Raw genomic sequence first — 24,723 nt, 5'->3', positions numbered from 1 at the left:
GGGCCTCAGGTAGAGGTCTTCCATATCACCTACTCCCTGAGCTTTTTAACTGAAGATGTCATGGACTGAACCTGGGATCTTCTGCATGCCAAACAGATACTTTACCGCTGAGTCACAGCCCCTCCCGCCTTGAGTTCAACTGAAAACAGGGATACTGTGCTATGGAAATTGGCCCCAGGAGGGTACAAGTTACAGAGTAGGGAAGGGACGAGGGATAACAGCCACCATGGGACGCAGGGAAGAATGGGCTGAGATTGTGATAGGTCCCTCCTTTGCACTCTGGAGAATAAAACACAACAATATCCCCACCCAGGACCCAGCTGCAAGCATGGTCCAATGCAGGGAATATAATAATATAATCTTCACTAATATATAGCATTTCTGTCATCAGACATAGATGTCCTCACTGCCCTCCTTCTCATGCAGCCATAAATGCTGCTCTCTGGGGAACTGGGGACCTCCAAGAACAGCATGTGGAGCCCTTGGGGGGGGGGGTTGCAGTAGTAAATTAACTAAAACCATACACCCCTTCCATTAGCAGAAATTTACTATGGGATGCAAGTCCATATCTCTGTTCATCTGCTGGCCTTACCTTGCATAGCAGCCTGCACAGCTAAACCCATCAAGCAGGGCACCACAGCCTGATGAAAGTACCAGTAATTCTGAGCATTTTTCTTGCACTGCAATGCCACCTGCTGCAAGCTCTGACACACGGACACCACGGAGTGGATACCTGCTTGCATGCTGCCTGCAAATTAAAAGAATAAATTAAACCAACAAATCTCAGTATGAAGAAGCATTCTAGGTAGCAATCACTGATTCCTTAGAATCTGAAGTTGCCAATATACAACCTCCAGGGCCATTTAAGAACATCAAAGCGATTGTAGCACCAACGGGAGGCAGGCCATGGCTGGTAGCCAAAGGCCACGCCAACCCAGACTTTCCAGTAACAAACTCTGCTAATCTCTTCCAGGCTAGCGTTCTGGGGTTGAAAGGGACTTACAGGTCAAAAAGTCCAGGTCCCTGCCCTGAGGAAAGAACTATACATATAAATCTCTTTGCTACATCTCTAAGCCATTCCCATATTCCATCCCTATTACTCTTCTCCATTAGGAAATAATGACAAGAGTTGCTCTCATTTGTCCTATGCAATTTTTGGATTACCTTTCGGTACCTTCTGGAGATGCTGGAGAAGGATTGGAACCGTTTCCTTCATTATACTTGGATGGGTGGACACTGCTGCTAAGGCCTGCAGGCAACGGTCGTGCTGGAACTGAGAGCTTTCCTCCTGCAATTCTGAAACAAACAGCACATAGAACACAGCAGCCAGGCAGAGCATTTGTTTGAAAGGACAGACCTACTCCAGATGTGACTCAGTGCCACCTGAGTCATATCTGGAGTATACGGGTGAGAAATACCAGCCGTAGTCTAAAAACTAGTCTGGCCATTTGAGTTACCTCATATGCTTTGAACCACAATCAGAGAAACCCTACAGAGATGCAGGTGAAAGCCACCTGCAGTAACTTACAGTGCAGTTAGCACCAGTAGTCACTGGGACAGACACCAAGCTTTTCTTCACAAATGCTTAGAAAAGTAGAATAGAAGAGGAACCCTGCCTGCCTCTGCCAAACCCTCCCAAGAAGCATGCTGTGTACCTGAGTGTAGACCCTCTGAGAGCTTCCGAACCAAGCACCTGCTGAAGATCTCTGGATAGAAGGGAGTCAGGGTGCCTGCAGCCTCCATGGCAGCCAAGCTACAGGGATTAAGGGGAAGCCAAAAAGGTAAGAGCTGGAAAGAAAGAGCTCAAGCCAGAGTCAAAGAAAGCAGATATTTTAAAGGAGACCGAAATTTTAAAAAACTAAACCACAATGTATTGTGCTTCTCCATTACAAGACAGATAATAAAGCATAAGACCTTTCATGATATGTTTTTATCTTTGCAAAACATAACAAATAGTGATCAAGGTTGTATGAAATTAAAGGGCTAGGGAGAAGGGGTAAACATCACCACCCCACAGTGAGCTGCCTCCTTCCGCTGTAATTGATTCATTTTATTATTTTAATTGTGAGTGGAGTTGTTTTTATTGTAAACTACCATGGGAGCTCCTGTGGCTAAATGTGGTTCATAAATACAGAAAAACAAACAAATAAAACTGTTTTTCAATGTTTTGCCCTCCCTATCCTTAAATTTGAAAGTCAATTTTACTGAAACAGAATCAATGACAATCTAATTTTTGAAAACTGTAATAATGCTTGTTGTATGCATCAGATTTTGCGAAATGTTTGTTACTGGTTCCTTTTGGACAGGAATGTGGGTTAGAAAGCGAAGAAGATTACTTAGGCTTCTGTGCTCATTCCAGTCAAGTTCATCCAGGAACCAGTCAGGGGGTGGGGTGGGGGATATGCTCCCACCTCCAGAGGCCAGGACAAGGTGTCACTGAGTCTGCTTGGGAGCTCTCCTAAGACTACCAGGTTTGGAAACCCTACATGTCAAGGGCCGAACGGAAGGATTAGGTCAGCAGCAGTACGGAAAGTGCAGTTGATGTCACAAGGAGACAACCTGCAACAGCCTAAAGATACGGGTTCAAATACTAAGCAACAGGCTGATTGAGAAGGTGCTGTGGAGCCTGGATAGTAATGCATCACAGATGTTATTTAACCACTTGGGTTGGAGTTTGAGACAATCAGCATGACTGAACCATTGTACCAAATATTTCTTAAGGAACAAAAACTGGAAACAAAGAATAAATTGTTTAGGAAGAAGTAAATATTTAGCTGTATGTTGTCCTTGATAGAATTTTACTTTGATATGCATTAGTATTCTTGTTTAAGAAAGAAAATGTAGATGTTGGATTCAAGTGCTCATTTTAATAGCGAGTTCTATCTCACAGGCCAGGCCAGCTTGGGACCAATCAGAGACACATCATATTATCTAATGAGACTTGTGCGACTTCATGTATTTGGGACCATCTTGGAAGTAGCCCTCATTATTTAGGAACAATATAACAGACATTGCAGTTTGCTGTTCACAGGTAAGAAAGTAACAGAAAACAAAGGTATCGGTTTTAGAAAAGAATCCTGTTTTTCACCTGGTCTGGGAATCTTCCTCATGAAGAATGAACTGTGCAAGGCTATCCACAAGTCTAGCCACATCTAGGTGATCCAGTAGCCCTGAAAAAAGAGAGACTGAAATCCACATTTCTTTCCTTGTCCATGCAATAGATCTCTGCGGTGCACTGCACACCACTCCTGTAATTTCTATAAAGCACATACAAGCCCAGCTAGCACATGGACTGGAAGAGCACTGACTGCTTGAAATGCAGCTTTCTGGCTATTCATATTTGGTGGAACATGCCAGAATGCACAATGAAAGGATCTGAGCTTATTAGCAGGCCAGAGACACAACAGAAGAGAAAGCTTTTAGAAAAACACAACCTTCCCTCTGTTTCCTGGGGGCAGCAGTCGACCCACACAGAGTGCCACACACCTTGTAATAATCCTAAAAAGGTCAAAACTCGGATCCCAACCAACTGCAGCTGCACATTGGGCTCAACAAGTGCCGAAAACACCATGGAGCACAGAGCACCTTTGGAACAAAGCAGAGGACTCTTGTCTAGAAGAGAAGGAAAGAGAAGCAGACAGTGTTAATGGACCTTGGAGCCCTGGGAACTAACATCAAGCTAGAAATTACAAGGCACCAGTACAGACGTAACAGGAAGCCAACTCGCACCTTCCTCCTCAGGGTCCCACTTTTGTCGCAGCTCCAAAAAACCAAGCAGCACCTCCAAGATTGTCCTACGCTGGCTACTCTACAAGACATCAAGAAGATACAGGCTGGATTAAGGGGGGGTCAAGAACACGGAAGAAGAGGCATGATCCAAGGCCACTGCCCTGGGTAGAGCACAAGCCACAGCCAACACCATGGATAGCAATAGAAGAAGCTGCAAAGAAAACTTTCCCTAACCTGCACTGGGACTGCCCAGTTTCACTGCAATGACTCTTCCACACAAACCTGTTCCACCCACCTGCAAATGCTTATTATACTGCTCCACCAGTAAGGGGAATACGCTGCTCGTGATCCGGTAATAAGCCCGCAAGGAAGCCCCTGCAGCCGCCTGCAACAGCTTTGCACTTGGCCAAACCAGCTTCATATCAGGCTCGCATAGGTGGTGCCTGCAATCTGCAGCAAATGAGAGTGTGTATGAGAGAAGTAACAGAACCCCCAAGTCCTTGCTAAAATCCCATCAAGGAGCAACAATATTTCATTCCAATGAATTCATTAGCAGAATGTCAAAGCTCAGCAGAAAATTTATTCTCTTTTCCGTCTTCCCCAAGTTAACTCCAGGAGCAATTTCCACCCCTTCCGCTCATGCTGCAAAGCTGTTCCATGGCTGAACTGCAGAGGAATCCATCTTCTAGGAGGCTGTCATTTCCTCCAATTAGAATTTTATGAATGGAGTATCTTTCAAGTGGCTGTCCAGTTTGTAATTCTTAAGTATTTATAAGCTGCTTCCACCACCCCCACCCCCATGGGGATACAAAACAGCTTACAACATTGTTCTCCCATTCTTCATTTTATCTTTACAAATCTTTGCAAAGTAGGTTAGGATGAGAGTGTACGACTGCGCAATGTCACCCAGCACACTTCCACGGCAGACTGAGGATTCGAACCTGGGTCTCCCAGATCCTAGTCCAATACTCTCACCACAGCACCACACTGGCTTCTGTCAAAAAGTATACTACTCTTGAGATACTTTACCCTGCAGAATGCCTCTAAGGAAGGACTCCAGTATGTCCTCATCATCTGAGCTGAGCACTGAGCGGGACAGACATGTTGACAGAGCACGCAAAGCAGACAGACCCTCTGTTTCAACCCTCTCGCTTGCTGTCTGGAACACCTGGCCACAAGGGTGGGGAAGGGAAGGAAGGAGAATCAGCTCTGTATATAAGAGTTTTGTAGACAGAGAACTACTCCAGAATGCAGCTAGAGCTCTAGCAGATCCTTAGAACCAAACTGTATTCCCCAGCACAGTAACTACACTGTACTGCAACATGCTGAAACGGTCCTTAGAGTACATTTCTAAATAGAAAAAGGTTATGTATACTTTTCCAGAAAAAGAAAGCCCACCCCACCTCCCACCTTCTACTCATTCTCTCACCTCTCTGCGCAAGGATGACCAGAGGCTAGGTAGAAAATCCTTCAGCTCTTTCTGCCCATAGATCATGCAGCAAGCATTCTGTAAGAAAAAGCTAGGTGAGAAGGGGATCGACAGCCAGCAGCTGCCACAGTCCTGAAACCTTGAATTTCCACGTAGGATAAGCAATCACTAGAGCAGGGAAAGGGGGAAGAGCCCTGCATGTTTGGCCCTGAGGAAAGCTGCAGAAGCAAGACAACACAACCCCTGACGCCAGTTATGTTTCATTAGTGCTCTTACCAGTGTCTGTAGGGAATCCAGCTTGGCACTTTGTATATCAGAATCCATTTTCTCAATAAGAAGTGGAAGCAGGAACTGGGTGGAGGGAAGGAAGGAAATGGTATATTCAATGTACTTTGGAGTGAAACATATCTTAGATCCCATCAGACACAGGTACCATAAGCAATATACAATCTACAGAAAGGGGTAATATCATAACTTTTGGACTTCACTTTAATCCATGGGAGGGGAGGGCACATGTTCCCCACCATAAAGCACATTTGCACAGTTTATGGGGCTTTTCAGAATCCAAATAACCCCAATTTTAAAAAAAACATCCAAAAACTTGCACTAGCTGCATTTTCAAAGGAGCTGACTCAAATCACAAAAATAAGGGAAATTATCTCTCTAATATACTTGTTCTGAACTGTATATACATTGTGTTCAGAGGCAATGATATCTTCCCAGTTTGTGAAAACATCTAAGTTATTATAAAAAGCTGCACCTGCTTCTTTTGATACATTTGAACACAGTCCACAGAAGTCATATGATGACAGAAGTCATATTATTCTGGGTGTCCTCCAAGAAGCTCAAGGCAGCATTCATGGTTCTCCTCCAGTCTGTTCTCACAACAACCTTGCACAACAAATCAGGCTGAGTCAGAGGGACTGGCCCATGGTCACCCAGTGTGCTTCATGGCTGAGTAGGGATTTTCAAATTTTCCAGGTTCTAGCCTGACCATTAAACTGCACTTCCTTTGCACTCCACAGCTATATTCAATTCAGCAGGGCTAAAGGTGAGCTGGCTCACAACAGAAAAAACGGAACTATCCCACAAGGCCAGTGGCCAGGTGTGAAGAACAGGCCACATACATGCTAGGGAACTGCCCTACCTCAGCAAAAGCAGGAGTGGAGGTTAGCACTGCCCGCAGGCTGGTGATCAAGTCTTCTCTCTGGATCCCATGAGGATCATTTGGAGGCTGAAACAGAATGAGAGACTGAAAACCCTGCTCATAAAAGCCTTCCTGTGACAGGCTGTGTTTTGCTGAATGAATCTTCTCACAGATACTCTCAATCCCAGGCACCAGCAGTCATTCTGCTGCAATAGCTATAGCCCAGCAGAGAAGGATGACTAGAAGCAAAGAAGTGTGATAGCGCCCGATGAACTCACTCACAGGGGTAAAGTCAATAGGGAAGTAGCAGGATGTCACCTCAAACAGCTCCTCTGCAAAGGGCCCTGAAAAGACAGAAGGCATGAGTGCTGAGGATGGGCAGAGGTCATATGCTACAAATTCAAAATAAACCATCGGGCAGATGGTTTATTTAATCTGCAGTCCATTTGGTGCTACTCTTAGGGCGGCCCACTAACGGGGTGAGGAGTTAATCCAGGGGCTTGCAGCAAGTTCTTTTGACGGATTCCTCCACGTGCGTTTCACACAATATCTGCCCTTCCACACAACCCACCCCCCATCTTACACTCAAGAAACATGAACAAGAAACCTAACCAATTAACCATTGACCCTTCCTTAGTCAACCAGCCTAGTAAGGACTTGAGCTTACCAAGCGCATAGCCCTTTACAATGATGTCTCGCACAATCTGAAAGGCAACTAACAGGTTGCGAGGGTCCTTCTCCCCATCCATCACCTGAATGAACCCAAAGGTGAAATCAGCACCCAGACTCTTCAGCTCTGTAGGAGAAAGCAGCAGATACAGTGATCCCAAGGTCCTGAACTTCTGCTTCCAGCTTATCCCCTTCCAACAGCTCTCCACCTCACCTGTCTCTCGGCTGCTCATGAAGTTAGTAATGATGCTGTAGACTGTATGGCGATCCAACTGCAGCAGAGACTAGAAGACAAGTACGCAGTTGAGGAATGAGATGAATAAATGCACTGTCTTCTAGCATTAGAAATTTATATTAAGGTTTTCTGCATGTTGCTTGTATCTTGTAATTTCATTCATATTTTTATATATTCCTCCCCTCACAAACCCATTTGCGAGAACCACAATCATGATAAAGTTCAAGTTTCTAGGCATACATATGTGCACATGTGTGCATGGACAGTACTGTGATCTGTAGAAGGCCAGAACTATTCATCATAATTTAATTTAATTTATTACATTTATATTCCGCCCTCCCCGCATCAGCAGGCCCAGGGTGGATGACAACAATTCAGCGTATTAAATATCACTAAAAACTTTTAAAAAATCTACATCTAATGATTAAAATTGCAACTATGCAAATATACAAATTTCATATATATATACACATATAAATAAGTAAAGAGGCAGCACATAGTTTGAATTTGACGTTCCGTACCACAGTTCTTCCCAGAGCAAATATATGAAGTTTAAAGTATGGACAACAGCATCTGCATAGGAGAGCATATGATTTAACCCCTTCCCCCTCAACTGGGGGGGGGGCACCGCCTGGCATCAACCATATGCCTGGCGGAATAGCTCTGCCTTACAGGCCTGGCGAAATGCTAGCAAATCTTGCCAGGCCCTGGTCTCATAAGACAGAGCATTCCACCAGGCCGGGGCCAGGACCAAAAAGGCCCTGGCCCTGGTCGACGCCTCCCTAGGGCCAGGGACCTGTAAAAGATGCTTCCCACCTGATGGAAGACTCCTCCGGGGCTCATATGGGGAGAGACGGTCCTGTAGATACATTGGTCCCAGTCCGCATAGGGCTTTATAGGTTAACACCAAAACCTTGAACCTGATTCGGTACTCCACCGGTAACCAATGCAGCTGGCGTAGCACCGGCGTAATATGCTCCCACACCAGTGCTCCAATGATGACCCGTGCCGCTGCATTCTGTACCAGCTGTAACCACCGGATCAGGCCCATGGGAAGCCCAGCGTAGAGTGCGTTACAATAGTCCAACCTAGAGGTGACCATTGCTTGGATCACTGTAGTCAATTTGCGGGGCGATAAATAGGGGGCAAGTTGCCTGGCCTGCCGAAGATAATAAAAGGAAGACCTGGCAACTGCAGAGACCTGATCCACCATCGTCAAGGAGGGATCAAGAATCACCCCCAGGCTCCTAACTCTTGGGGCCAGTGTAAGCATCGAGTGTAGGAAGCCGGGGTCCTGAAGCCATCCCCCCCACGACTCAAGTACAGGATCTCCGTCTTCGTAGGGTTCAATTTCAGCCGACTTTGTCTCAACCAACCAGCCACAGCCTCAAAAACATGCTCCAGGACATCAGGAGTCGATCCAGGCCGTCCGTCCAACAACAGATAAAGCTGGGTGTCATCCGTGTATTGGTGACCCAATCCCGAAACTCCGCACCAGCCAGGCGAGGGGGTGCATATAGATATTAAATAGTAGTGGGGAGAGTATTGCTCCCTGCGGCACACCACATACCAGGGGCCTACGAGATGATATTCTCTCATGCCATAACACTCCCTCCCTGCCCTTTATTTTTGTTTTTGCTAAGAGAAACCCTAAACCGCTGAATGTCCCACATAAAATTCCAATTTTTCTGGTTATGCTGTGAATGCAGGACAAAATTTATTTCAATTCAGAACTTGTACACATCACTATGTGCATAGGGAATCTGAGATTTAACCCACACTCCAAGATTTAGATACAGTGAACACAGCTATGCCTTGACTATGAGAACCAACTACCTTGTAAAAGAAAGTAATTATTCTTTTTTGGGGTTGGGAATGGAAGATAACTTGTTAAAGGCAATTTAGTAAGACTGTTGATATGAACCTTCATCCATTTTTAATACATTGCACACTCAAGAGCTATTGAACAAATTGTGCAATTGTTCCCTGCCAGGGGATGCAAAACTCAAGTGTATCCCACAAAGGGAAGATGTTATAAACAAAAAAATCTCTCCTCGGAGGGGGGCGGGGTCCAAGGGACAGAAACTTCAAGAGATGGGGTAGCCCAACCCAAAGCTCTGGGACCATCCAAGGTTGCTTGAACCTCAGATTTTGTAGTGCTGTTCCCACATGCTCCAAAGGAAAGCATTCAAAAGCAATAAATGCCAGCTCTTGAACTATGCCTCAATCCTCTTCATGCCTCATGCAGAGAGAGAGAGAATGACAACACATGGATGTGCAGGTCCCAACAGAGAAAGAAAATGCCTCCTGGCCGTCACGGCAGGCAATATCAGGCAGACAGCCAGACCTGTTGCTCTGGAATCAGAAATGCTGAAGCACAGATGAGGTAACTCAAGGCCAAATGTTAATCCAGCAGGGCTTCCCCAAACTCACCTGGACATGAACCTCCTGGAAGATGGCTTTCAGAACAGACACTGCCAGGCCTGGAGCCAGTGCTGCACACATACTCTAGAGAAAGACAGAAGAGAAAACAGGAAAAATTCAGGGTCCACTGGTGCCAAGGACACAAGTCAGATGAATCAAGTGTTTAATCAGCAGTGGGACAATGGCCCACTCATGAGAAAGGCAACAACCAAGGACTATGAAATCTGAGCCTCATGTCCCAACCAAAGTCAGATGAGATCACCATCGCACTAACTCCCACCACTTCTATTTTGCCAGGATCAGGCTCTTCTGGCCACCTCTCACACTGAGCATGTTTAAATGGGCTAGAGCTGCTGACTGCTGCCCTTAGATCAATGAACTGCTGTAAGCTTTTGTCCCTTTGGAGAAAAGGCAGCACTCCAACTACGGTGACAAATGAACATGGTCTCCCAAGTTCCATCACGGATTTCACTGTATTCATGTGGCAATAAGAACAAAATCTTACCAGAGCTTTGAGTCCCTGCAGCACAAAGGGAATGACAGTATGATGATCTTTCAGTCGATTCTCCGAGAACAAGACCAGGTGGGTCACTGGAACAGACAAGTATCATCAGGCATTACAACAGGAAGTGAGCATCAACAAATGGAAATTTGCATGGAGGTAAGCCGGCATCTCCATCAGCCCCAGCCATACATGCAGGAATGGGTAACAATATGGGGATCACCATAAGCTTGCCCAGCTATATTCTTCCCCCTTGGCTGCCTATAAGACAGAAAATTCTCTGACAAGATGGCAGATTAAATATCCATGACCAAAGAAACAAACTGAAATTGGACATCTCTGAAGGCACAATTACAAATTTTGAGGTCACTGTCTCATAGAACATCATGCCGTCCACGCCGTCAATTCAGGGCACCTCTGATCACCAATCTCTAGGACTAAAGAGACAGGAAACTGACAATAAACGTGTTGGCGTAAAGCTGTGGAACACAGTATAGTGGGCAGCCTCTGGAAAAGCACTCAGTGTTGGGCACCAACAAGGACAGCAGCTTTTAGCACCAAGGCTAGCTTTATGTATATTTGATGGGAAACTTGGGAAAGGACTGTAGTGACGCAGGACAGTTATACCATTCAGGAAAGCCTCCCTCTCTGTGTTGCCCCAGACCCTGTGGAATGTCACACAGAAGCCAGCATGCTGTAGTGGTTGGAATATTTTACTAGGATCTGGGACACCCACTCTGTGCCATGGAAAACTGAGTGATCTTGGCCCAGTCACACCCTCTCTGCCTAAGCTAGTTCACACGATTGTTGTGAGGATAAAAAGAGGAGAGCAGAACAATGTAAACCACTTTGGGTCCCCATTAGGAAGAAAGCTCTTTATCAATGGAGGACCAAGTTGCCTGGTCTGCTTTTTTCCATCTTCGGCAGGCCAGGCAGCTTGCTCCCCATCTCTCGACCCGTGACCTGGAAACAGTGATCCATGCAACCATCATCTCCAGATTGGATTACTGTAACTTGCTCTACGCAGGGCTTCCCTTGAGTCTGACCCGGAAATTACAGCGGGTCCAGAACGCTGCTGCCCGTGTCTTGATGGGTGTGCCTTTCAGGACACGTAACTCCAGTTCTGCAGCAGCTACACTGGCTTCCCGTGGAGTTCTGGATCAGGTTCAAGGTTTTGTATTAACCTATAAAGCCCTAAACGGACTGGGACCAGCATACCTGAGGGACCATCTCTTCCCATATACTCCCCGGAGGGTGCTGAGATCAGCTGGTAAGCACCTACTGGTGGTCCCTGGCCACAGGGAGGTTTGATTGGCCTCAACCAGGGCCGGGGCCTTTTTGGTCCTGGCCCCGACCTGGTGGAACTCTCTGTCTGAAGACACCCGGGCCCACCATGATCTTGTCTCCTTCAGGCGGGCCTGTAAGACAGAGATGTTCCACTAGGCGTATGGTTGAGGCCATCAGGATTTCCCCTAAATGAGCCTCTCTCCCGGTCTCCTCTATGTCTGTAGAGGGTATTGACCATCTACCCCCCCCATATAGGAGTGACCACACGTGGTTAAGCTGCACCTCCACCTCCGTCAGATGTTATATAGTTTTTATACGGTGAGCAGGTGTTTTATTAGAAAGCTGTGTTAATTTATTGTGATTTTATCTTGTATATTTTATCTTCTGTTGTAACCTGCCCTGAGCCTGCTTGCAGGGAGGGCGGGATATAAATATAATAAATAATAATAATAAGTGGGGTATGAACAAAGTAACTGAAAAAGAAATTGTCAAAAACTGCCACTGAAACAGCTCCCTAGCAGCCACCACAATCTCATTAAAAATTCTTATACCTCTTCCCCGCCCCACCTCAACAGAGAACTGCTTTTTATCACCCATGTAAGTTAACAGATGAACACTCCGGTGAGATTCTTGCAACAACCCAGACCTGCCACAAAGCCAGTAAAGGCCTCTGCTAAACTAGCCACAATTTAAGCTCTTCATAAAGATATCAAGGTTTTCAGCAGACTTGGCTACACCTTTGTTGTTCATCTGGACTATACCAGGGGCTGCCTTGCCACTGAATCATACCTGCCTAACACCCCTCTTTGTAATCCTGAGGGTTGAGACCTGAGGCAGCACTCCTCCTTTCAAGGAATGAGGAACCGGCTCAGTGCCAAGACAGCACATATGCCCCCACCTTCTTTTTCTTGAAGTACGGAGTAGCATTGTAGCAGGACTTCAGAGAGCATCTGAAGGCCCCGTGCACGTATTCGAGAGTCTCCATTCTCAAGTGAGGATCTGTATTGGAGACAGAACATAAAGAAAGGCTTCACAGACTATATATGGAAAAGAAGTAATAGAAAATATAGAAAACAAGTGGATGACACGCTGTAAGGACTTGCGGGAGCATTTCATTTTTCTTTCCCCTATTATTTCCTCTTTGCTTTCCCTGAAAGCCCTCCTAACTAGGGGTGTGCATCCTGAAAAGATCTGGGCTTCCTGCTTCGGGTTTACCTAAAGCGGGAAAAAATTCAGAAATACCAGAATTCCGAAGTGGCAAGCCTCTTCGGAATTCTGGTATTTACTCACTTCGGTATGCTCCATAAATATTCGGAGCATACTGAAGTGAGGGGGAGCAACTCCCCCCCCCACCTCCCCCCCGGGGCAACCCCTCCACCCTGCACCCACTTACCTGGCCGTCAGGGAGCGCGGGAGGGAGATCAGCTGGGCAGTGGGCCGCTGCTGTTGTGGCGGCAGCAGCATACACGAGGCTGCGACGGCCTGGAGTCAGCTCCTCTGCCGCCGCACCGGCTCCTCTGAGCCTGCAGGGCGGTAGGGAAGACTGGAGCCACCGCCTCCAGCCCTTCCGGCCTCTCAAATGGCCACCATGGTGGCCATCTGAGGGGCAGGAAGGGCTTTCTCCGCCTCCTCCGCCACCCTGCAGGGCTGCAGACACGGCCAGAGCCACCTCCTCCGGCCCTTCTTGCCCCTCAAATAGCTACCTCCTCTGCCGCTTTGTGGCCCCGCAGGGCAGCGAGGAGGGCCAGAGTCACTGCTGCCTCTGCCAAGGTAAGTGGGGCTGGGGGGCTGGGGTGATGTTTAAAGGGCCCCGCTGCTTGCAAGCGGCAGGAAAGGAGCCCTTTAAACTCAGCCACGAAGCTTTCCGAGGCATTACGAATGCTTCAGAAAGTTTTAATTCGGGATTTCTGAAAATTTGGATTTGGAAATCCTGAATCTTTATGGATCGGCTTGGCTCTGATTCGGGTACTGTACCCAAATCAGAAATCTGAAGCACACATCCCTACTCCTAACCTGTTCTCTTTTCCTGCTTCCTTCTCACCCATCAGCCAACCTACCTTATCTGCCCCTGTCCTCAGTTTCCCCTCCTTCCCTCCCCTGGAGCCTCTACCTAGGAAACTCTGCTTGGTTCCAGCTGCTGCAGGGTGCCAGACATCAGGATGAGCCCAGCTGCATTGTGGGGAACCTGCAAGGACTTGGTGCACCTCATTTTCACCTGTGTTTCCCCTCCTCACACTATTTCCTCTTTTCTTCCTCCTGGACATCCCCTCATCCTCACCTTTCTATGCTTCTTTTTCTTCCTTCCCATCAACCTATCTTTTATCTTCTCCCCTATCTTCAGCTATATTTATTTATTTATTTCATTTATATCCCACCTTTCTCCACAATGAGGACCCAAAGCAGCTTACAGCATTTTCCTCTCTTCCATTTTTATCCTCACAACAACTTGAGATGTAGGTTAGGCTGAGAATGTGTAAATGGCTCAGGGTGACCTTCCACTGCAGAATTAGGAATTCGAACCTGGGTCTCCCAGATCCTAGTCCAAAACTCTATCCATGACACCACACTGGCTTTCATGCAGTGGCTGCTGTTGACCATTAGCAAGCAGCTGGGCCTGACTGACTCATGCAAATGAGTGGCAGCAAGTTGCCTCATTTTGCTACCAGGCCTGACCCCATGAGTTCTCCTTCAAAGGCCCAAACAGCCCTGGAAAGGGCCCTGCCCCCTCCCCCTGACATTTACTTAAGAAATCAGGGCTGGAAGTTTTTACAGTGCTATTGTGGTTTATCTAGGAACTGAGGGCATTCATTTCTTAAAGCTACAGGTGCTACTTCTATTGGGAGGGGGGTTAACCCCCATTTTATTTTTTTTAGATTTCAGATTTTCCTGAAAACCTAGGTTAGTTGAAAGATCTGTCTTATCTATTTACAGCTCCAATCTTTAGATTTAAGTATCCACAGGCGGAGCTACAACTGAGAATTAGATATATTGATAATGTGCACACAGAGTTTGAACACTTAATCTGATAATGCATCTGGTTTAATAGGCGACTAGTGGCATGCATCCTACCAGTCCAGAGACCAAAGGCTGAAACCTTCTAGCCTAAGGAGATTTCCTCCAACTTCAGTAGCTTTTCCACTGGATGGCCACTTAAGGTGGAGGAAGACTGTTTAGGTTGGAGAAATTTTAATCTAAGGTTAAGTACATGCTATATTTTTCTAGTAGCTGGCTGTGAAACTCAATCCAAATGCAGTATCTCAGCATCAGCTGCTCACAAAATTTATTTTCTGTGAAAGATTTCAGAAAGAGAACAGACGGGGGCTGATTACTCAGCAATGATTAACGAGACAATAGGTATTGCTCACTGTAAAAGGAATGGTTTCAAGAATCTTGAACTTCTTAATAATAGAGGCAATTCATTCCCCCTCAATGACAAATCCCGTTCAGTAACTACATCAGTTTCTTCATCCAAAAAGCCATCTTTTCCCAATTTCCTTCCCTAGATGTATTGTTGAAGGCTTTCACGGCCGGAGAATGATGGTTGTTGTGGGTTTTCCGGGCTGTATTGCCGTGATCTTGGCATTGTAGTTCCTGACGTTTCCATATGCACCAATCCATATGCAAAAGAACCTCCTCAGGATACAGTGAAGCCTCCCGCCATTAGCATTCTACACCCTGGGAAACTCTTACAGGATGACTCAGCTCAACCCCACCCCTCCTGAGTAGATACAAATGACCTGCCAACATCTTTTCCACACTGTGACACTGAGAGATCTCTGTCTTTTGGTGCTACACCTCTGAAGATGCCAGCCACAGCTGCTGGCGAAACGTCAGGAACTACAATGCCAAGACCACGGGAATACAGCCCGGAAAACCCACAACAACCTTCCTTCCCTAGCTTTCTTCTTCACTGTACTTGGCTAGGGACAGTATGATTCTATCTAGTCCATTTTTACCCAGCCCTTTCTCCAAAGAACACAAGAGGGAGAACATTTTCTCCCTTCTGTATTTCATCCTTTCAACATTTCTGTGTGGTAATGACTGGCTCAACATCACCTCCCATGCAATCCTAAATAACACTTTGCTGGGAGTAAATCCCATTGAATAGACATGAGTGGGATTCTGAGTAGTCCTGCTTAGGATTGCTCTCACAAAGAGCTTCCTCCTAAGCATGTTTACCAGAAGTGAGTCCACAAAGTTCAATGGGACTTCTTTCCAGGAAAACAGACAGACATACTCCCACTAGCAGCTCTTTCCCAGGTGCTGCCCATGTGCCAAAAAAGAGAGAGGGGGAGATCAGGAGCGTGCATATCACAGAGTCACGAGGCACAGCAGAACAGAAGCATGTGTTTTGTTCCACAGAGTCCAATGCAGAGTTCCTAAGACGCCTCTTTCCAAAATCATGACTGGGATGATGGATGGGGAGAAGCCACCTTCACCCATAAAGACTAACAAAGGGCACACAAACAAGAACCACAACAGTCAGCCACTCAACAAGAACGTCTTGATGCTCAGCTGGCATCAGGTTCTGACATTTCATTCACTGCCTTTGCTTTTGTGATATCTCTTAGGTTTGTACACTGGGCTGGGAAAACATCCATAGGGATGCAAGGATCTCTTCAATTCTGCTCTAATTCTGTGAATTTTTTAACTTAGATTTATTCACTTGGATGCCTTGGATTGTATAATCAACTTAAACTTCATGTTAACTTCTGGATAGCCAGACACTAATTTCACCAACAAGCCCAGGGCCACAAGGAACTCACCCCAGCTTTTTAAACACTTTATTTACATGGAACTTTATAACAAAACAACGAGTCATCTCTTGGACACAGACACATCTACACTTCCAGGCACAGAATTCCACCTACCCCAAGGTTTCCACAACATCCAAGATGGTGCAGGTCCCAGCTTTTACTCCTAAGGAAAAGAAGAAGATGCAAGATTAAATTCTGCTTTGCAGCTTACTGCATAAGATTTGGCAGTGGTTCTTAAACCAAAATTTAAACAGGGGAATATATGCAGTTTAAAGCTCAATGCAATTTATCACCTCTCTGCTTGTAAAGGTTAAACAGACGTCCACCTTAGATCTTGGAGAGCTGCTGTCAGAGCAAACAATACTGACCACACAGAACAAATAGTCTGACTCAGTAGAAGGAAGCTTCATGTAATCATGAGCTGAGAAGCATTTATCCCAAGGCAATCTCAAGAGCGGAAAACTGACTTGCTCCTCCTCTATTCATTAGTTGCTTCTGGCAAGAAAGAGCACTGCAACGCTATCTTGGCTGTCTGGGGTACGGCCATGCTTAGTGATAGAGCATCTGCTCTATCCCAGGTTCAATCCCGGGCATCTTCAGCTAAAGGATCAGATGGTAGCTGATGTGAAAGATCTCCATGTGAGATCCTGGAGTGTCAATGCCAATCAGAACAGACAATACTGACCTGGATAGACCAATAACTGATTCAGAATAAAGCAGCTTCATGTGCCACTAAACTGGGATACCCTTCAGTGCTCCTTCGAACACTAGAAAATAAGTGCGGTGGCAATAATGATAGCTATTGAACATGTTCTTTTTCTTTGGGTTTTTTAGGATTGGCGAGAGCAATATAGAACTATCCCAGCCAACTCTCTTGGCTATGAATGGAGAAGATAGGCAGGTGGGATAGTACTACAGTGTAAGGAAGCAAGACGGCATGTGCATAGCGAGGCAGGAAGTAATTCATGGCTATTTCTAAGGTAAGTCTAATAACAAGAGTGAGCTATGCAGGAACGTGAGAACTTTCAACTTATTTTTCTGGCCCATCTCCAAGATACCAGGCAGATCATTCTACCTGGGTGCCATGGTTCAGTCAGAGATTCAAATAAGTAAACACTGATAACTTCTTGAATACTCAATGATGAAAGAAGCCACAAAAGTTATTAATTGTTTCACTTCCTAGACCCTAAATATAAGCAGCCAAACTTCCAGTTAGTTATTCCCTTGGGGTTAACTTGGGAAAGTGGCTTGCCAGACATTGCTCACACCATCTCTAAAACATAGGTCCATGTAGGCAGGCCAAAATGCACATGAGATGGGCTTGCATGTCTTTATAACCTCTATTTGCAAGACTGGGATATCCAGGAAACCTAAGGCGAGCAACGGCTCCCCCTCTCAAATGATAACATTTTCATAACAAACTACTTTCCATTTACAATAGTAAATGTAGCACACACACTCCAATCATCTTGAGCATGCTATTTTCCACCATTTACTGCACCAGAACCTAATTTATAGAACTGTTGAAATAAATTTTTAATTTTGTAAGGTAAACTGATGCCAAAGGTAAGTTTAATTATTGTAGTTTGGATTATGATCCATCCACATCTCCCCAAACTCGAGTTTTACACAAGTTTTTAAAAACAGTATTTTAAGCAGACCAAAACTTCAAGTATAGCAATTGCAAACCAAGAAAAAATTAAAGGGCACTAACATGCCCACTACAACAGAAGTGCAACATAAACATCTCATCTCTGTGGAACAATTAATTAGACCTACCTCATTTAAAATGGAGAGAACTATGCAGGAAAAAGGAAACCAGGAGAAAGCATGAAGCAGCTTGTCACCTGATAGCACAACTTACAACATAAACAGGGCAAGTAGTGGGCAAACTGCATAGGGACACTACAAAATCCCTTCAGTTAACCATCAGCCTGGCACAATCAGCCAAGCAGCTATTAAGGAACAAGAAGGAACAGCGTAAACAAACTAGTTAGAACTCATCACTGCCTTAATAGCCTCAAAAGCATAAGATGTGCAAGATGAGTTTTCTTGGAAACACAGCGGTCCTAATTTTCAAAGAACACCTTTTCTGTAGTTAAAATTTGGCCAAGTCCTTTCTATGGAGAGAGGCATAACCAGAGGGCTCAATCACAGAACACCTTATTACTGTACCTCTCTCCTCATCTTCATCCTGGGGTACAGTCTGCTAAATAGTTCAGAGGAACATAACTGAGACTAGCATATTGCTGACTCAGTTAGTAAAGTAGGTGTCCTGGGTGCAGAAACACTGGGCACCAAAACAGGCCCAGAGAGAAAGGAGGAAATGATGCTTGGATATTGGAAAACAGAAAAGGATGCATTGATCAGGAGCAGACAGGAAAACTAAGTACCTTCTTTTCTTCATATTGCCCATTTTATTCCTTCTCTGCAATGTTTTCGGTGTGGATCCACATAGTATTTCAAATCAAGATAATACTCCATTTAACTTATTGTTTAAAAAAAAAGAGAGAAGGGGGATATAATAAAAAGCATGATCAAAACAGGCAAGCTGTGAACTTTTTCATGGGTCTATAATTATATTTACTATTAATAGTCTGGGTAATTTTGTCACTGATGCCTGCAAAAGCTGTTACTATAATGGTGCTGAGCACAGCATTGTCACAAATATAAATAAGATGAGCCATGCACTGCACAGTATCAGAAACAATGATTAACACCTATTAACTATCTGGTCTTGTTACTATCAAGCGGTAATGTGTTTCAAAGTTTTAACTGAGTGTCATATGTCAAGCTGCCTCCTCCTCTGCCTTTTGGGGGGTGTGGTGAGGAAACTCAGCTCTCTTTTTTCTGAAGTACTTTGTATATCATGTTTTTAATTTTGTTTCCACTTCACTTTGGGATGACCACAAAGAATCTAAACCACACAGCATGTAGAGCTTTCTGTATCATTTTGTTACCAGTTCTTTAAATTGATAACCAACAGATCTTGCAGACTTCTGAGTTTTTCTTTACTTGCCCAAACATAAAATTACCTGGGAAAAGTTAAACTTACAGACAAGCCAGTGCAAAAGGGGGTGGGAGAGGATAAGTCTTTCTTAAGACAATTAAGCAGTCGAGCAACACACAGGGCATTCAAATCACATCATATTCTTTCCTCCTCAACACCAACCCTAATACTTCACCTGTCTTTATATCCACAGATCCTTTACAGCACAATTGTATGACCTACTTATGAAAAGCTAAGGATAGCAACTAAGCCCTACGCAAGTGGATGCCTGAGATACACTGGCACCAAGCTGTGCCAGTGTCAGGCTTATATAATTCCAGTAGGCCAGTACAGAATGGGGTAGTGTTAGGGGCAAAGTGAGTAAGTCAGTTTCCTAAGCTTTTCCAGTCCCAGTTGCTTCCCTAATGCCAGCACAATGTTGCGTCACCAAAAACAATATTTACATCTTCTAAACATCCCATGGGGGTCAATGCTAATGAAAATACAAGTATCCTCCTCCCAGTCCCTTTTCATGCACCAGCGGTAAGTTAAAATACCAACTAATTCTGCAGTCAATCACAGTCCTCCAATGAACTTGCTCAGATTATAGGGCATGCAGTATGGGGCTAAAGTTTCTTGTTAAGCATATTTACAACACCTACAGGAGGATATTTGGTAATAAGAACCTCACAGAAAGGCACCAAAAGGGAACACTAAGCACAAACAGCCAGTATTGCTGTAGTGTATGTCTAACAATGGTATTCTGTCTCAGGACACAAATATCTAATGAGAGCCTCCACACTTTCAACTGGTGATGGAAGAACAATGTATCCTATACAGGTAAACAAGGGAGAGGAGCTTGCCCTAAGCATTGGCAGCTGTAACTCTCCTTCCCTGCACCTGCTATGTGCATTACCCAACCAACCATCCATCCCTCAACAGTTGCTAGCGGTGTGTACAGTGCAAACAGGGCGTGGGGGGAGTGTTCATAGCTATGTTGGCAGATAGAGCTGCTGACAGACCTGTTGGCAGCCCTAGCTGCAAGTAGAGGCAGAGAGCAAGTGGGCTCCAAAGGTCTTTCACAGGGTCTGCAGCTTCCTCCTGTATCTTGGGGATTCCCATGTGGTGGGGTGCTCCTATCACAGGACACAGTGAAACCACTGAGCCAACATTTGCCCATTTCTTGCAGCAGAACTATGTCTGCTCTGTTTGCTGGGACTGCTCCATGGGGCTGTGATTCTGCAAGGCAACAGGCATTTTGAGTGCTTGGTCAGCAATAGCTCAGATCAGAGCAAAGTGGCTGCTATCCAGCCTGCACAGTAGCTCCTGCTTACAAGGGTGTTACACTGGCATTATGTCTTACTGACAGTGTGGTGCTCTGCAGGGAATGTTACCATTGCTGTCCTGTGGTTCTGTAGTCTGCTTGGCCAGCTCATACAAGCATAGCAACCTTCCTATATCAAGACAGTTGGCAACCCCGTTCATCTGACATACTTTCTGTATTCATAATGGCATTCAATAAATGTGTGGACTACTGTACAGCTGTCTCTCAGTTTGATGGACAGGGATCAGTTCCCACCCTGTGCTCATTACGGACTTCAGCCATCTTCAGCATGCGCTTCATACTGGGAGGGGCTCAAGGGAATAGTCCAATGTGTGTACAGGTGTACAAGGGAAGAGAAACCCAAGTTTCCCAACCACATGTGGAACTTTAATCAGCAACTTTGTGTATACCATGTCTGTATCTTCCCGCTATGCTTTGCCTTTCTCTACTATCCTCTCTGCCATGGTATATATGGCTGATATCACTGCTATAGCAGCTGGGAGGACCCTACATAATTTCTTCTTGTTGTGTTGTTGGAGGGCTGCTTCAGTGTGAGACACATGGGTTCTAGTCTGACCACTATTCCTTGTTTTGCTGCTGCTCAAACTATTGTTAGCTGAACCTTTTTGCCAATGTCATGGCTCTTACTCAACACATTCCCTGGTTAGCTTCTGGGGAACTGACAGGACTGCCTTTTGTGAATGTGTTGTTGCCCCAGAGTTTGCATTCCACTTGCCTAGAAAAGAAAGGCTGATGCTCCCAAGCTCCCCCATCCCCAAACCTGAGCCCTTATTTGGGAGAAATCCTGACCGTTTTACTAGGGTTGACTCAGCTGAGTATGCAGAATGTGAATGCTGTGGTCATGTTGTCTTTCCTGGCAAAATGGACTCATTCCCACATCTGCACAGCTTTTGTGCTCGTTCCTTTGGTACACTCTACGTAGGGATGTTGGTGGTCAGATTCCATGGGACATGGCTGCATCAGGCTGTCTCAGACTACCTGTCACAGAATGGTGTGATTGGTGGGGTGGTTGCTATGAATTCTGTTGCACTTTGTTGGGGGGTGTTTTTGTCATATATTTCACTTTTGTGGAGCAGACATAGGATACAGACTAGTCGTGCTGTACTGGTGCACTGAGGGTCTTAGGAATGGGCTAAAGAAATTTAAAATGATACAAAGAGCTGATCTTTACGGAGTCAAGAGAAGAACCACTTTGTACAGACCCATCCACAAAACCAACCATGCAACCATGACACGCTCTTAGTTTTCAACTCTGAATAAATCTGTTCACTCAGGCAGCCTTTAACAGCTTGAATGGACAGCCAGGTGCCAGTTACTGCTGCCAACCCTCTTAAGCAAAAGAGTGGGTTCAAATAACTATTTGTGACATGGTGGAATGCTCGCTCTTGCAAGGAGAGCCTGTAATATCTGGCCAGATGGTGAGACAAGCTTCACCAAACTCATGCAAGCTGTGGTTGGGGGAACGATAAAACTCACTTTACCATGGGACTGGATGCTATAGCCATCCATTGGCAATGCAAGACTTAATGGCTGATTCCGCACACGTTGGGTAATGCACTTTCAATGCACTTTATCAATCGTTTGAGGTGGATTTTTTGTTCTGCACACAAAAAAATCCATTCCAAATGATCTATAAAGAGGATTGGAAGTGCATTATCCAATGTGTGCAGAATCACTCAAGATTCCGCAGCTAGAACTGAAAACACAGGGTAGCAAGAGCATGGCAAAGCTCACCTTACCTCATGGCTAGCCACTATGGGACAGCTCTCCATACAACCGCAGTCAAACCATGATGAATTCATCAGTTGTCACCACATCACAAATAGTCATCTGAGCACAGAGTAATCTTGAAATTCTTTTAGAGAAGTAAATGGGACAGTGTTTTAAAGAACACAGGACATACACGTTTAAAAGATAAAGGAAACAACTGATGAACACTATATGGATTAATTACCCCTTAATATTCTTTTTTGTTCAGATGAAGAGGTAGATTTTCTTTTTCTTTTTTTAGTGTCAAAGGCACATGAGATTTAAAACAACATTCACAAACTGGAGCACAAAACAGAGGCCATAGTGAATTAATTTATTCAAGGTAAAGGGGGCTGATTTTTCACACATTCTGGTGAAGCAAACATTACAGGTTTCATCTCTAGCTAGCAACAACAACTTCACAGGCTGCTCTTGCTCATTGTCTCTGAAACCCTCAAGAGGGAGAGAAGAACCCCAGCTTGCCCCTAACTGCTCATGCCAGGAATCACACCTTCACATCGTACCCATAAAGACCATACCTGCACCCACCGTCATTGCACACTTTATTAGCGGTGGTTAATTTTTCAATCCCAGCTGTGCACGGACAGACAGTGCAGTTACTGTGGTCAGCGAAAGACACTGTGCATGCTCCGAGGCTTTCATTACTTTATAAACCAGTATTCTAGCAATGCACCTGGCGTCGTATTCCGAACCCTTCTGCCCGCACAATCCCAGCCCAAAGTCCTCTCCCCACCTCCAACGTTTCGCAAAGCGCCACCTTCCTTCTGCTCTGCCCATCTCTCGCACCCCATCAGTCTTCTGACGAGCCCGCGCGCTGCTATCTCCTTCCCCGCAAGCCCCACCTCGTTCCCCACAGACGCAGCAGCAGCACGCTGCCTCGTTGTTTCCAGCCCATTTCTACTCTCGTCTGCTCCGTCTCCCCTTCCTCCGCGCGCCCATACCTTCCGCTGCTTCCTGCGCCGCGCTTTCCCGCTCCCAAGGCTGTAGCCGAGACCCAGGCGCGCCCGCATCAACATCAGCCCCTCCAGCCGCCATCATAATCTGGAAACGGCACGGGGGAGCGAAAACTGCGCGTGCGCATCGCCTCCGTCACGTGTGAAGGGATAAGGGTGGCAGAGGGCAGGAGCAGCAACATGCACGGTACCTAAATAGAGGCGTGGCCCACGGAAGGCAGGCAATGGGACTGTAAGAACGCTGGACAGGCGTTTAAACCAGATAAGCAGAGGGGTCGAGGTTTTACCGGCATAGATAAAATCCTCGCTTTCACTGGAAATGCGAAAAGTAAGCATGTTTTTGTTTTCTACAGCCGCTTTCTGCCCAATATGAGAAATGATCACAAAAGATTTCAGTGTCAAGAAAGAGTATGTGTGATGTGTCTAGTACAATCGATTTTCATATTTGAAACGTCATAAATATAAACTATGACAGTTTAAGACGAACCCCCTCCGTGTTTATATAATTAAAAATTCATTTGGTACCATAAAGTAAAGCTGACATATTTTAGTTACTCGTTCACATTATAATGGACAAATCTAAAAATGCCAGACAAGCCCAGCTTTTGAGCAAAATCCAGGACCAAGGAAGAATGGAGATCCTCGTCTCTCCGAGGAATTCTTGCTCCAGGTGCGGTGCAAGCACAAGCATCAATTAGGACAGGGCCAGGGTTCTCAAACTGTGGCCTGAGGGGGCAGCAACAGTTGAAAGGTTGTGTGTGTAAAGTTCCTGATATGAAGAGGAACCCACAGCCTGCAGATCTGAAGACATTTTCCTTCTAGCAGTATTGTTGTTGTTACAGCCCTCAAAACTGCTACTTGCCTTACTAACCATGGAAGCCACAGAAAGCCAGTAACTTCTGACAGCATCTGCTGCTCCCCCTCCTACCGTAGATGATTAGTTTTAAGAAGCAGTGAGATACCGTTTTCTTCTAATGCCATTTGCTAGGTTAATACTCCATTCCACAGATTCTTAGGCACAGATGTGGCCGTGTTCAAAGCCTATGCATTTGCCTGCTGAAAAGAAGGGGGGGGCGGTACGGAGACAGGCCAAGTTTAGAAGATGTCCTCACTTCAAAAAGCCTGCGAGACACTGAATTAGGGTTATTCTTTTTACAAATATTTTGTTCACCAGCTCCGTTTTCAAAAACCACTTTTACCATCTATCTAATTCTGAACTGGGTCACAGAGTGTGGATAAAAAAGAAAAATCACAAAATGGAGCGAGGAACAGTCAGTCGAAATTTCTCTGTTTTGATGGATATGAGGAAGAACGGAGGCACCATTCAGATGTTTTAGGAAGGGCCATGGCGGGGTAGGGTGGGGAGAGGGACGGAGTCCTTCCGCTGACTACACGGTGGGCTGCCACAAAATCCGAGCGCCATCGACTCCCACCCCTCATAAGCCCGCCTTTTCACCCTCTGCCAGACCAGGGTGGTCTACGCCGAT

The 24,723-nt window shown here is 45.6% G+C and overlaps 1 protein-coding gene across 4 annotated transcripts in view; it reads right to left on the bottom strand.

Annotated features, from left to right (window-relative positions):
• Positions 1–23,654, bottom strand: part of MMS19 (MMS19 homolog, cytosolic iron-sulfur assembly component) — a 28,950-nt gene extending 5,296 nt beyond the window's left edge. For 2 of the 4 annotated variants that reach the window (XM_054982306.1, XM_054982307.1), the window contains exons 1-19: positions 23,225–23,654; positions 16,294–16,342; positions 12,321–12,421; positions 10,139–10,224; positions 9,643–9,717; positions 7,189–7,258; positions 6,973–7,101; positions 6,588–6,649; positions 6,306–6,392; positions 5,435–5,509; positions 5,159–5,236; positions 4,759–4,897; positions 4,025–4,179; positions 3,730–3,808; positions 3,487–3,612; positions 3,089–3,170; positions 1,656–1,753; positions 1,165–1,296; positions 593–748 (exon numbers count right to left, since the gene is read on the bottom strand). In XM_054982306.1, coding sequence (XP_054838281.1) covers positions 593–748; positions 1,165–1,296; positions 1,656–1,753; positions 3,089–3,170; positions 3,487–3,612; positions 3,730–3,808; positions 4,025–4,179; positions 4,759–4,897; positions 5,159–5,236; positions 5,435–5,509; positions 6,306–6,392; positions 6,588–6,649; positions 6,973–7,101; positions 7,189–7,258; positions 9,643–9,717; positions 10,139–10,224; positions 12,321–12,421; positions 16,294–16,342; positions 23,225–23,321 — 1,876 coding nt within the window. In that variant the 5' untranslated portion in view covers positions 23,322–23,654. Of the gene's footprint in view, positions 1–592; positions 749–1,164; positions 1,297–1,655; positions 1,754–3,088; positions 3,171–3,486; positions 3,613–3,729; positions 3,809–4,024; positions 4,180–4,758; positions 4,898–5,158; positions 5,237–5,434; positions 5,510–6,305; positions 6,393–6,587; positions 6,650–6,972; positions 7,102–7,188; positions 7,259–9,642; positions 9,718–10,138; positions 10,225–12,211; positions 12,255–12,320; positions 12,422–16,293; positions 16,343–18,572; positions 18,591–23,224 lie in introns of those variants that run through there. The other 2 variants (XM_054982309.1, XM_054982310.1) reach the window with 2 other exon arrangements.
• Between the last annotated feature and the right edge of the window lie 1,069 nt (positions 23,655–24,723).

Source organism: Eublepharis macularius, chromosome 6 (assembly GCF_028583425.1).
Source record: "Eublepharis macularius isolate TG4126 chromosome 6, MPM_Emac_v1.0, whole genome shotgun sequence".
NCBI lineage: Eukaryota > Metazoa > Chordata > Lepidosauria > Squamata > Eublepharidae > Eublepharis > Eublepharis macularius.
This window is presented reverse-complemented; position numbering and strand designations above follow the sequence as displayed.